Raw genomic sequence first — 13899 nt, 5'->3', positions numbered from 1 at the left:
TGTTCTAAGACTCCCAATACTAGAGAAACTGTTATGTATATAGAAGAGTCTCCTGGAGAAACGTCAGCATTGAGTGTTCTCTTGCAGTTTGTCAGTGTTTGATGATTCTGATTCACAGAAACAAGGGGATGGGTGCCATCTTACCTGAAAAACTTCCCAGTCTCGGTGCAGCCACATCACCGCCATCGTAAATCTCAAGAGAGTCCCAGTTCTGCTCTGTAGCAAAACTGATGACTTGAATCTACCAAACAATAATAGTAACTTAATGTTTATTTTTTGCTTAATAAAATTAGACTAGTCCAATAGGGTTTTCATGAAATTAAAACTATACATGTAAGAGAAAAGCGAAATCAAAGAAAATAGATCATGGAAGTGACATCCAAAAACTTCTACAAATAGCACTTCTGATAGATTTTATTCTAAAAGTCTATCATTTTTGTTTCAAATGTAGAAATATGATTACAAACACTTTGTAGAAATAGTAAGAGAAGAGAAACAGGTTATGGTTTATGTATTTAGAATAACCAATACAAAAAGGGGAAAAAAAAGAAAGGAAAAACCCGTGGACAAAAGCTTTATTTATTAGTAGACTCTGGGCTTTGAGAACTTACCTGAATTCCTGATCCCTCTGTAACTATGATCTTCCATATACAGTTTAAGTTGTTACCATATGGTTCAGGGTAGCCGGGGGATAAAATTGTACCTCTCCGCTGAGTGAAATTGCCACTGCAGGGGACTAAAAGACAAACACATATTCAGTAAAAATAAAGTACAGTGAAGAACAACATTAATTTTGTACTTAGTGTTCTTTCACTGTGTGATCAGCTATTAAGAGATATTTTACATGGACTATGGTACTTTAAATGGCATTTTTAGCCAAGGTCAAAATTAGTCTGTTCTCTCTCTTTTTATTTTTTAACATCTTTATTGGAGTATAATTGCTTTACAATGGTGTGTTAGTTTCTGCTTTATAACAAAGTGCATCAGCTCTACGTATACGTATATCCCCATATCTCCTCCCTCTTGCGTCTCCCTCCCACCTAGTCTGTTCTCTTTTAAATGATCAGTACCATAGATTAGCATCCGCTATGCTGCTAAGTCTCAGGCACTAATGATGTCATCTCTGAAGTGAATTCTGTTTAGAGTAACTGATCTACTACAATTTAGGAAGCTCTGCAGAGTTTTCTATATGCAGACACGCAACTCAAAATGATATTAATGGGATTTATGAGCAAATCCAGAGAGGAGAAGAGATGCTTAAAATGCACAGATGAACTCAAGTGCTAACTCATGACTGCACTGGAGGTTCTTTCACAAAATGAAGCAAATAAACTATAACCAACAATGGCATTGTTATTCAGGCTGCGTTAACCTATTACTTTTCAGACTTTCATCAGCACCAATTTATTAGAAGAGCATTACACAAGTAATATAACAGATCAACACTGTAGTGACTTTTCCCCCAAATGAAATTATGTTGTATACCCATGGCTTGAGATGACATACTCAATAAGTATCGAGAAGGAAAACATGTTTCATACTTGTTAATCTGATGAGTTGCTCCACGAAACAATGATTTTTAGGGTTTGGCTGCTACTCAATTATTTCTGACAAACTGCCCTTTAAATAGGTCTGGAGCACGGATCGGTTCATGCGGACTGAAGAGCAGCTCTTTAGTGCTGCTGTGAACCCGAGATGGAGGACCACGTGCGAGTCATCCCACCTCAGGGACACATGCTTACCTACGCAGCTTGGGATTGTGTCATTCCACTGAGCCAGAGCGTTGGGCACGGACTGACAGCGGATGGCCACGGAGCCCTGGAGTAGGTATCCTGGGTTACACTCAAAGCGAACGGTGGCGCCTGCTGAAAACTCCAAGCCGATTCTCCTCCCATATCTGGGCTCGGGGACAGAGCTGCACTGGGTGTCACTGGTCCGAGGAACAGCTAGAGGCAAGACACACAACACAACCATCTGCATGTGCATCATGAAGCCGTGATATTACCTTGAAAATAGAATTTAAGATGAGTCTAGAAAGAATTTATGTTAATGTGGAAATTAATAATGCCTTTCACAGTCTCTGTAGGGGACGATTTAGGGAGCACTTCCACATCTACACACATCTTCACGGCAACCCTGAGGACCACCTTGTATTCCCATTTCTGACAAGGAAAACATGGCATATGGAGAATTAGTGCTTTATGAGGACTGAGCGATATTCATGCATTTACAATTAATTAAGCACCCAGATCATTGCGCCAGGGATAATGAGATGACTAACTTGTACTTATCCTCGAGGACCTCAGACTCTAGAAGAAAAGCTGTTACATAAAGGATTATTTATAAATGGCCATGGTGATTTAATAGCAAAATTAAAAATAGAACCACCATATGATCCAGCAACCCCACTTCTGGGTATTTATCTGAAGGAAATGAAATCACTATCCTGGAGAGATATCTGCACCGCCATGTACATAACAGCATTATTTGCAATAGCCTAGCTATGGAAACAACCTCCATGTCCACCAATGGATAAATAATATAGTACATACCTACAATGGAATATTATTCAGCCATTTAGAAAGGAAGGAAATTCTGCCATTTGCAACAACCCGGATGGGCCCGTAGGACATTACGCTAAGTGGAATAAGCCTGTCACAGAAGGACAAATGCCGCATGGTCCCACGCATAGGAAGCAATTGAGAGAGACAAACTTATAGAAGCAGAGAGCAGCCAGTGGCTGCCAGGAGCTAGGCAAGTGCGGAGTTGCTGTTAAACAGGTATAAAGTGTGCCATGTTAAGACGCCCAAATCCTAAAGATCTGCCATACAAAGCTGTGCCTATAGTTAATGGTGCTGGATTACGCACTGCTAATTTTAAACAATGTAATCCGTTCATTTTAAACAATGATTTAAAGGACTTTACCTGAGAGTGTAAATCTCATGTCACCATAATAAAAAAAACCCACATACCATAGGAAAACATACAATTAAACAATTCATTCTGCACAGAAAGACTTGGGAGGGAACAGAGGGGAATGGGAGTTTGCGCCACGGTCTGAGAGCAGAGCTGGTAATAAGACCCAGTCGATGGCCTCATTCCCAGGGGTCTTCCCATTGGACCAGCGATTCTCCGAGGTGGGAGGTGGGGATGGGAGAGCAGTTTGGGGCTGGAGGGAGTGCTGAAACTTCCCCAGCATGTCTAATATTATAACTGTCCATTCGGAAATGAAAAAAAGAGACTATACAGCAAAGAACAAAGTTTAATAATATATTCCAGCTGGTGGGGACATCATTTGGCCTGAAGGCTGGGAGAAAGACAACGAGCAGCTCTGACACCGACACCTGGTTGCTGCCCGGCCTGAGAGCTGGCTGTCCTCCCGTTGACCACACACAGTCTCCAAGGTCACTGCCTGTTCGTGATCACAAGCAATATTAGGAACACTATGCAGGCCACAAAAAAGAACAGAAATTCCCCTCTCCAGACTAACATGAATCATGACCTCTACTAATCACATCTGCAACCCTGCTCTGTTCCTTCTACACCCGACATAAAAACAAAGATGCCCATCGTCACAGCGAACCCGACAGCGGTGAATCCAAAGCAAAATCATGCTGCCAGCGGTCCCGCCCCGAGTCCCCCAGCACAAGCCTGCATCCTATAACTACCCCCCACCCCGTACTTTCTTCTTGTCCCCAGGTTCTCCACGGAGTGTGGATCTTATGGTCTTTGATGCTGGGCCTGGCGGCTGAGCCTCATTCCGGTGAGATGTGTACTCCGGTTGTAGATCAGAATTCACTGATAGGCAGTGAATTATCGCTATGAGATTTTTCTATTTATAAAAAGAGGCATGAGATAAAGTTTGAAAAATACTTCAGTGGCAAAGGGGTCTGCCACCCCAAAAAGACTCTTTGAGAAACAGAGCCACAAGGTATGCACTTGGGAGTCTGCATTTTTGGCTTCTGTCCCTGAGTTAAAGTCAGTTTGTGTTTATTGTCTCCAAGACCCCGTTCCTCTCCGTCCTCGTGTGCCTTCATTCGAAAGGGGCCATTTTATTTAAAAATAATCCTTCTGTCTTTAAGATCCTTTCCCCAATACACTGGCATCTTGCTTTGAATTGAATCTGATGATAACAGACATCATTTGGGTAAATTGCTGATCAGGAAGCAATTCTACGAGAATGGAAGTCAGAAGACTGTTTTGATGAAACTACGTTTCAATTCAGTGTTGAAATATTTTTGATCAGAAGGCAAAAGTTAATAAAATTGTATACTGTCTAATAGCTATAGTCAATAAAATTGATGATACTACAGAATGTTCTTTTCTATAACTGAAAACAATGCAGAATATTAAATATTCTATTGTAATAAAATATGGCTTAAAACTTATATTTGCCGTATTTTTATGTCTGGGTTTTTTGTTACAGTTGAACAGTAGCATGAGAGTGATAAATAAATAAATAAACAAATACATAAAATGATATTCCACAATCAATTCTTGAGAATTTTTTACAAATATGGAGAAATATCTCCAATCTTAACTGTTCAATCTGTCCTGAACTATTTGGGAAGCACCCTGTATTCGTGGCCAAGTTTCCACACTTGTCCAAGTGGCCTCAAACATAGCATTTTTCCAGGGTATCACAAATGAGGAGAAACACACCACCGAGGGTCATCTGTACACATGTCACTATTAAACCTTTCTTCGTGAACTTCAGAGTTGTCTATTTTCAAGGAAAATAACAATAAATGAATAATACCTGCATTTGAATGAAATGATGGAGGACAATTTCTAGAGGAAGAAGTCTGCAAAGCTAAGAAACCAATTTTAAGTATCTGAGAAAGTGAGACAGAGGAAACCTAGGAAATAGAGGCATCAAAACTGCGTGTAATATCTGGGGGAAAATTCCAGCAGTTAATCCATGCGGATGAACTTCTCCCTTTCAGCCCAGCCTCTGGGGCTTGCCCTCACCTGGAGGTTTCGGGCCACATCAGAGAGAAATTCTATTCCGGTAGCCATTATTCTCCATCTTTCAGTAAATGCTTTGCACTACTGTGAAGCAAAACTGAAATCAGCCCAGTGCCAAGTGGACAGGGAATGGGGTCGGCCTGGAACAGAGGGTGATGAACACAGTGATTGGCTTCTCAGGCCGAGGATTGTGTTGGTTCAGAGACTGGGTGGTATTCTCTGGGACTTTCATGACACTGAAAACGGGCGATATTGTGAATATGGGGAAAAGGGGAACATAACGTGATGGAACCTTACGTCACCACAAATGCTCTAAGCTACAGATGTGTGCATGCAGTTCGTTTACTGCACCTCTTTTAGAGTAGGTGGAGTGAAAGAGAAAAACAGTGATAATAAAATAAACCTGAATGCAGACAAGAGTAACCTGTCCAAGTGAAGCAGTCTTTCCTATTGCATTTAGTGACACAGGGACATATTCTATTTCTGAAAATCACTCTGTCCTCGTAGTTTAAAAATCTGATTTGACAAGCCATGACTAGTCGGTGAATTCAAGCATACATCACTGAATTATGCACAAAACTTTATGCTCAATCTTCTTTGTAAAAAGTATGCATTTTATAAGCTCTTGAAACAAAATGTGAGTTTCTTAGAAGTGGAAAACCAACTAAGCTGTATAATTTATGCCATCTGAGGAAACATGAGGCCTGGGGGAAAATCAACTAAAACATGTATTTGCATGCCTAGGAAGGACCTCACGCAAAGAAAACCTTACTGTAAATTCCTCCTACCCAAACTTAGAAAAAGCATTTCCATCTCTCTAGCTCTGTTTCTGGTATCTGTTTATTTTAGGAAAACCCTGGCAGAGGACAGTCCTGAGAGCTGCTGAGTCTGGGAGACTGGCAGCTGGAAGGCTAAAGGCAGGTTGCTGTGTCAGGTGAGGCTGGGAGATGAGAAATGTGACCTGGAAAGACAAAGACGTGGCCAACTGGCATTTGTAAGTTGTGCACAGTGGGGAGGTTTGATATAAAAGCACAGCTCCATTTTCCCCTTGAAATATTCAGTAAGTCCTGCATGGCTTACTAATTTTGGTGTGAGTGAGTTATTTTGAGGGAACTAAAAGGCGGGTTGAATTCTATACTGAAACACACAAGAAAAATAGACTATCTGTGGAAATAGCAGGCATAAATGTAAGACAATTACAAATAGTAGTATATTGACAAGACGTTGTCAACCACCAAGTTTAACACAGACACATTCAGTCGTGTGCACAGACACAGCAGAGAGGCAGAGGGTAGTGTAGACAGTTTTCATAAATGAGGATGTGCCTCAGAGTAAACAGGAAAGGAGAAAAGAATACTTGCTCTGCCTTTGCTGGTCTCTGTGGCCACATGGCTTGCTTCTTGTGTTGATTCCAGGGTTAACAAGGTTGATTCTAGTATTAAAAGGTGTGTATTTTGGGCCAGAAAAAGTTGCTAAGTGCAACATAACTACTTCACAGAATAGATCTAAGGGACTTTAATGAGAGTGGGTTTCGTGTACCAAGAGGATGCTGGGCTTTTCTCCAGCCCTGGCAGGTGTCACGGCGGTGGTCCTTGACGGCCACTAGTTGGTAGGCCAGACTGCAATGACCACAATAGCCATGAGCAGCAATAAAATCACCGTTATCATCCCACTGAGAACCCAAACTCACATTCTCGACTTTATTCACCATCCTAGAGACAGCTCCTCTGGACAGTGTTGGAAAGGGGACCCCCACCGGGGGTGTGGAGAGATGGTGCTGAACTTAAGAAATAGTAGGTGAGTCTCCAACACGGTGGGTTTCTGAGGACTATTTGATTTTTATATTTGCATTGACCTAGAAGACCTTGACATTAGGGGTAGTATATTTTCTATGGAGTGACAAAGAGCATTAAAACCTGTAGAACCACATTTACTGATGGCAGGTTCTGCCAGTCTCTTGGTCCCAGAGCTTAGGAAGAGGAGGGGCAGCTATGGGAATCCCCACCATGGACATTCAGGGAGTTCCAGGGTGCTAGCGAGTGGGGATGGACGGGGGGTTTCTCCTGGATGCATGAAAGGAAATCTAAAACATTCTGAACACGTTCATGTTTAAAGGCAAGCACTGTACTCCTCTTAAGTATTCAAGGGAGATGTTACAGTGTCCAGAAGTGACTGTTAGAATGATTACAGGGACTCTCGCTCCAGAAGGACGCACTGTGGTGTGAAGGGTCACCCCATTAGCCTTCTTGGGTGCCCACGTGTCCTCATGCACCCTCTTACCTCCCTCACTTCTCAATGTACCCTTCTACTCCAAAGCAGCATGGAAAGCAAACAAGCAAATACAACCCAGCAGAGACATAAAAGTTACAATACTTGGTAAAAAAAAGCCTCTATACTTCCATTTCTTCACCAGATCAGAGGGGCAGCAACATTCTCACCACCACCGTCTCCGTGTTGTTCACCAGGGCGACGCGGAGGGTCAGGAGCTGCCTGGGTCGCGTACTACGGCTTTTTGTACCTGACACCTGCACTCATTCTCCACCGAAGTCTGACCAGCTCTTTACAACAGAACTGTCTGTGAACAAGGGTTACACAGCCCACAGCCATGCAAGTCAGAAAGTCCCTGCGCAATTTTAAGCTTTAATAACTTATGGAGGAATGGAGTCGTACGTGGTATGTGAAAGCACTATTCAGAAAGTTTTTACACAATAGAGTTCAAATAATTTCTAGGCTTCCACTAAACTACTATCTTTCGGAAGGCCATGTTCAATTTAACTTCTGAGATGTTCTGAAAACTTTCCCAGGTGCTCCTGAGTGATTTATAAATTGCATTCATGATTCTAGTTCTTTAGATCTGAAGGATTTGGCTTTGATAAAAAGACATCCATTTTTGCATACACTCACTGTAGGAACAAAGCAAGATAAGGAGATATATTGGAACTTCAGAAGAAATACTGAGTATGTTAGAGACATATTCTTAAGTTAGGAGAAATACTGAGTATGTTAGAGACATATTCTTAAGTGCAAGGGAAATACATTCCTTCTATAAATGATTTCCTCTTCTTTTCACTTTTATGTATGTTATACATTTTGATGATAATATGTTGCTTAAAAACAAGAAATATAATTTTAAAAATCATGACTTCTGAAGTCTAACATGTGCAAATAGGACAGACATAGGGTCGTGTGCTTCAGATATTTTATTTGATAATCTGATCAATTTTCTAATCTTCATCAAACATTAAAGGAAGTCCCTGATTGAGGCAGACAATGCCAGGAACTTGAATTTTTCCAGGACAAAAACTGTACTTAAACCAATCGGTCCAGTTTCCTTAGAGGTCACGCCAACTTACTTTGGTTTGTGAATCTGCTTCTGCAAAGTAACACAGAATTTATTTAAAGAAAATTAGAAGTGGGTGAGCGGGGAGTCACCTAAACTGGACCCTCTCCTATAAAGTTCATTTAAAAAAATACTGGTTTAATTATTTATATTTTAACAAAGGTTTAATTAGAACAATGTAACACATTTTAATGTAATAGCATCATCACGCAAGCAATTGCTCCTTAAACTAGATTAGAGATATTTTTCCTCCTACCTGCCCATCAAACATCATTCTCCCCCTTTCCGTAACTTTTAAATCATCTTATTGCCGAACACTGAAGGGGTTTTATCGTGAAATATTTTTAGGCCATGCATTTCACAGTGTGCGATTATCAAACATCATTTATGGATGATATGACAGATTGTTACTCTCTATAATTGTATGGAGAACACGATGTTGCCAAGCATGTTTTCTGGGCGAGTCTTTATTAAAGGAAAGAAACCATTGCCAGGAAGTGATTCCCCTCCACTTCTGGAGAAAACGTTCAAAAGCGGCCTGTAATCTATCCAGCCTCCAGCAAAACTGAGACCTAGAAAAGCTAAGCATTCTTAGTTAGTTTATCGCTGAAGATGACAACCTCTTTCCCATCTCAGCTGTACAGTCATCGCAAGTCAGATCCAGAGTCAGGCTCTGTGCCTCTGAAAGTGTATGGACAGTCCATAGGGTGTTTTCTCAAATTCATTGTAATGGATATGCAAACTGAAGGTGGACTAGAAACAGGAAAAAAAACTGCATTGTTCAGAAACTGTGCAATCCCAAGCATTTTGAATAAGCTCCAAATTCAAAAATAATTATAAAGGGGTGAAAGTGCCTAAAGTTAATAGAATACAAGCAAAATAAAATAGGTATTTCAAGGGATAGAAACATGGATGGTATTCTGGGTTTAGTTTGGTTTTGTTACCTTTCCTTGACAATTAGTTCTTAGAGTAAGATTTGAAATTGTACCATGCGTTTTAAGTGTATTTCATTAAGACAGTTACTAAAATCTATTATGAAATATTTTACTTAATTTTAACTAGGTTAGGCGAAATATTATAATACATTTGAAATCATTTTGCAAATTGTGCTGCGCTATACTAAGGTAATCTAATCGATATTTGTTTCGTCATCATGACAGATAATCGAAGCATTATTGTATCTTGGTCTTAGAAGTATCACATTTAATTGCCAAAAGAAAAAACTTTAATATTTTTATTAAATAATTTCATTCTAAATACACGGATACCCTCAAATTCTTAAATATTAAGAAAAAGTGCGACTCAGATGTTTTGGTGCTGAAAGCAGTGGTACAAGCAGTGTGTGCAGCCGGCCGGAGGTGGCAGGGACTCACCTTGATAGACGAAGTGGAAACCCCGTGCAGCCGCCCCACTCTTCGCACTGAATCGGAGCAGAATCTGATTGGATGTGGCCAAAGGCAACGTTTCACCTGGAGGGAAAAACAGACAGAGATAACACGCAGGATCCATTCAGTGCACGGCCTGTGGTGGACAATGTTTGGGAAAGTAATCATTAACTTGGAATTGCACTTTTACTTTTTGAACTTTCATAAAACTTTGCTTTGGCGTGTAGAACCCAAACACATTGTTTCTACAAAGATTTAAAAACTCTGTTCTTGCCTTGACATTCCATTAAAATGTTGTTTTCATCGTGATCTCCTTTATGCTTCTTTTGAAGAAAGCACTGATATAGGCCAATTAGCTGATAATGTGGGAAACAGAAGCGGGTGAATCATTGATTCAGAAACAACTTTGACAGTTACTTGCTAGGATTTTACTCAGAATTAAGATAAAGAACTCAGAAAAAAAAAAAAAAACCTGTGAAATGTATTTTTTAGCTCTTAATGTGCAGTAATGGTCTCAAGTACTCTGAGGGGTGTGTGAATCGCTTAAGCTTTTCAGAGGTGAATTTGTCAGGATGTATCAGTATTTTAAATGTGTATCTTCCGATGCATTTCTGGACATTACATCATTGGACATTGGTCTTAACAGGACATAGGTCTTAAGACCTGTGGTTAGTAATACTGAGAAACTGGAAATAACCGAATCTTAGCCTTGGTTGATCACAGGCTGTGACACAGGAGTACGGCTTGATGTTGTGTTGGTAAATGATGACAATGTAGCAGTGGTACGAACGAGGGCCATGACATCCATGAGGGGTTGGGGTAAATAACTCCTTCATTAACCCATCTGAATACTATTCAGCAAATGGTGTTTGGTGTATATTCATGTTTGTTGATAGGAAAGACCTCTACATGTGATTTTAAATGAATGTATGGGATAAAAATTAAATTGTGAAAAATATCCCATGTTTTATGAAGTTCCACGTATGTTTACATGCATATATAGGGGGCACACATGAATGCATATATGTGTATACACATCTGCACCTTTATAGACGTGTGACTGTGGTGCATCTCCACATGCATGCATTTAAAAGTTTGGAATGAGTCAGACCAAAATGTCAATAGTGTTTCTCTTCAGGAAGATTACGACACTTAGAATAGAAAGCAAAGTAACAAGATAGTTTATTACCCCTTTTTTCTGATTTTTTTTTTTTTTTTTTTTTTTGTGGTACGCGGGCCTCTCACTGTTGTGGCCTCTCCCTTTGCGGAGCACAGGCTCCGGACGCGCAGGCTCAGCAGCCATGGCTCACGGGCCCAGCCACTCCGCGGCATGTGGGATCTTCCCAGACCGGGGCACGAACCCGTGTCCCCTGCATCGGCAGGCGGACTCTCAACCACTGCGCCACCAGGGAAGCCCCTGATATTTTTATTTTTCACTGAGATGGATATTATATTTTCCACAATCTTAGTAAGCAAAATGATAAAGACAGGTGATTTTATATGTGGGAAAGAAATACATTTGAAATTTTACATTGAAAATAAGATTTTACTGAACAAGCAAGTTCAAAGATGATTAAATTTCTCCTTCACAAATGAAAATAAAAATAGACGAGTTTAAAGTTAATTACCCTGGCTGTGTAACTAGAATTAAAGACAAAATTCATTGAAAGTTTACCTGAATGAGACCCAGAGAGTGAACTGAGAAGTCTGGCCTGAGGGTGCGTTCCATCAAACAGTTCTGTCAGGTCATTCAGTGCTGTCTGGAAATAGGCAAACTGCCCAAATACCACTGAAAATAGAGGGGGTGGGTCGGCACCAAATGCTTTTTTAAATGAAAGAAATGAAAATGGTGATCATACTGTTTATTGATACCTCCCAAATACCATGATCCTAAGAATTCTGTAAAAAAAATTAGCTTATTTTCTCTGCTTTCTAGAAGTTTTCTGTTGCTTAAACAATTTTATTTTCCTTCTTGATCTTTTGGTACTTAATAAAAGGAATAAAATTACTGTTCCATGTACAGTTTGAACATTAAATGAAGACTGTTTTTTTCTTATAATACTATGCTAGGATAGTAGCAGAATAGCCATAAGGTGGTCCTATTTCTTTTTTTTTTTTTTTTTTTTTTTTTTTTTTTTGCGGTACGCAGGCCTCTCACTGCTGTGGCCTCTCCGGTTGCGGAGCACAGGCTCCAGACGCGCAGGCTCCGCGTCATGTGGGATCTTCCCGGACCAGGGCATGAACCTGTGTCCCCTGCATCGGCAGGCGGACTCTCAACCACTGCGCCACCAGGGAAGCCCGGTCCGATTTCTTTAAGAGTAATTAACGACATTCTATTCAGTGAACAGTAGGTATGGAATCAAGACACCCGTTGGTTTTTAAAGCATGCAATTAGTTGGGGAATTTAAAATTCTTCACCTATGATTATGGCAGTGCCAAATTCATATGAACTCACTACAATTCATACACGATTCAGCAACATATTATAGCAATTTCTGACTTGTTTTACTCTACAGTTTATATGTCTTACAGGTTACGTAAATTTCGAGAACACACTTCCTTCAAGTACAACATTGCAAGTATTTTACTACTTCAAATTTCATCATTTTTCTATTCAAATGGATGATATTCAAGGGCCCTCACAGTATTTAGAAAAACTTGTGACTTAGTCGCCATTTACAAGCAACGATCAACAATTATCTATGTGTAAGGTTTAAACTAAAATCATTCTTAATCATTCTGAACAAGAAATGGAGGTGTGTGTATCAGTTATACATGAAAGAATTAATCTAAAATCTATGTGTTGGCAAAATGGAGGAAGATCTAACTATAGCAGCTGGTGTGTATTTATATTGTATTACATTATATCATATCATATATGTGGCATATATTCTATTACATATATGTATTACATACAGTGCACATATACATTCATGTATAATATATTACACATATGTGTAAGAGAATATATGCATATATAGTACTTTAAGATTTTATAATCTCCTAGAGAAGCACAATTAAAGGAAGCATGTGAGCAAGGTGAATTTCCCAGTGGCTGAAGTGCTCTGAACACAGGCGCTAGAAAGAGGGACAGAACTTTCTTCTGGATCCCATGAGGGAGGCTCCTGCATGCACAGCCCTCCCTTCACTGTCCCCTCACCTCAACATTCAGTCTTCATCTTGCTTGAGTCTCGTTTGTAGGAGAAACGTGAATCTCACACACGTAATTCCTACCTTCTTTTCAAGAAATGCTTAGAAAGCATAAGCTTTATAGTGGACACTAAGAATGAAGGGCCGATCAAGATAGAAACTTTGTCCCAGGCACATCACATGCTAAGGTCTGCGGTAGTTGCCACAACAAATACAGAGGCAGAGTGTGGGTGTCGGGAAGGAAGAAGGGCCTGAACAGCAGACGTCTGCCAAGGGCCCTAGCTGGTCAAGGAAGGCTGTTCCTGCAGCTGGAAGACAGGGGATGAGAAAGTGCAGGCGAAGGGCGTGGGCGGTGTAGGGAGGGAGGGGTGGTTTCCAGCTGTGGAGACAATGTTTCATGGGGGAGAGAGCATTCCAGCTTCAGCCTTTAAGGAATGGGAAAGGAAACCCTTTTTGTGTAAGAATGGGACACAAGGGGTTACTTCAGCAAGCGAACAAAAGGAGCAGTATTTGGCAGGTGAACGTCTGTTTTGCTAACACTCAGTGGATAAAGGGGGTGGGGGAGGGACGGGTGGGGGGGAGCAAGGCCACACAGCCTGAGACTTCAGAGCCCCGAAGGCCAGGAAACACGTGGATTTTGCTCTGGGGGCAAGAGGAGTGAGTGAAAACGTTTATCAAGGTGTTTTCATGATCAGATTTTTGTTTTAGAAAGGATACTCTGGTGATGCTTTTGGATGAAAATAGGGAGGAAATTAGGATAACTGATGACCTGTCTTCCATGACACTTCCCATTGGGAACTTGTGTAAGAAGCCCCTTCCCACAATAGGGACAGTCACCCCATCCCATAATATTTGCTGGGCATCTCAGGCATCCAAACAGTATTTTACTCATCTTAGCACTTATCACAATCACTGAATTAATTGTTAACTGTTCTCAGAAAACAGTAAGGAAGAGGGGAAAAAAATAATAGATAAGGTAGTATACGTTTTTATTAACGATTCTTTATAACTATTTTATTCCAGGCTGAAGTTTTCTGCCCAGATAGAATATGCCAT

The 13899-nt window shown here is 40.5% G+C and overlaps 1 protein-coding gene across 1 annotated transcript in view; it reads right to left on the bottom strand.

Moving 5' to 3' along the window:
- The window catches only part of LOC103084768 (CUB and sushi domain-containing protein 1-like), a 338785-nt gene that overhangs the window by 188151 nt on the left and 136735 nt on the right, over positions 1–13899 (bottom strand). The window contains 5 exon segments of the mRNA XM_082931482.1: positions 145–241; positions 612–736; positions 1743–1946; positions 9682–9777; positions 11369–11482. Coding sequence (XP_082787608.1) covers positions 145–241; positions 612–736; positions 1743–1946; positions 9682–9777; positions 11369–11482 — 636 coding nt within the window.

The sequence above is a fragment of the Lipotes vexillifer genome, unplaced genomic scaffold (genome assembly GCF_000442215.2).
Source record: "Lipotes vexillifer unplaced genomic scaffold, Lipotes_vexillifer_v1.1 scaffold1980, whole genome shotgun sequence".
Classification (NCBI taxonomy): Eukaryota; Metazoa; Chordata; class Mammalia; order Artiodactyla; family Lipotidae; genus Lipotes; species Lipotes vexillifer.
The sequence above is the reverse complement of the archived record's forward strand: the minus strand, read 5'-3'. Positions and strand labels throughout refer to the sequence as shown.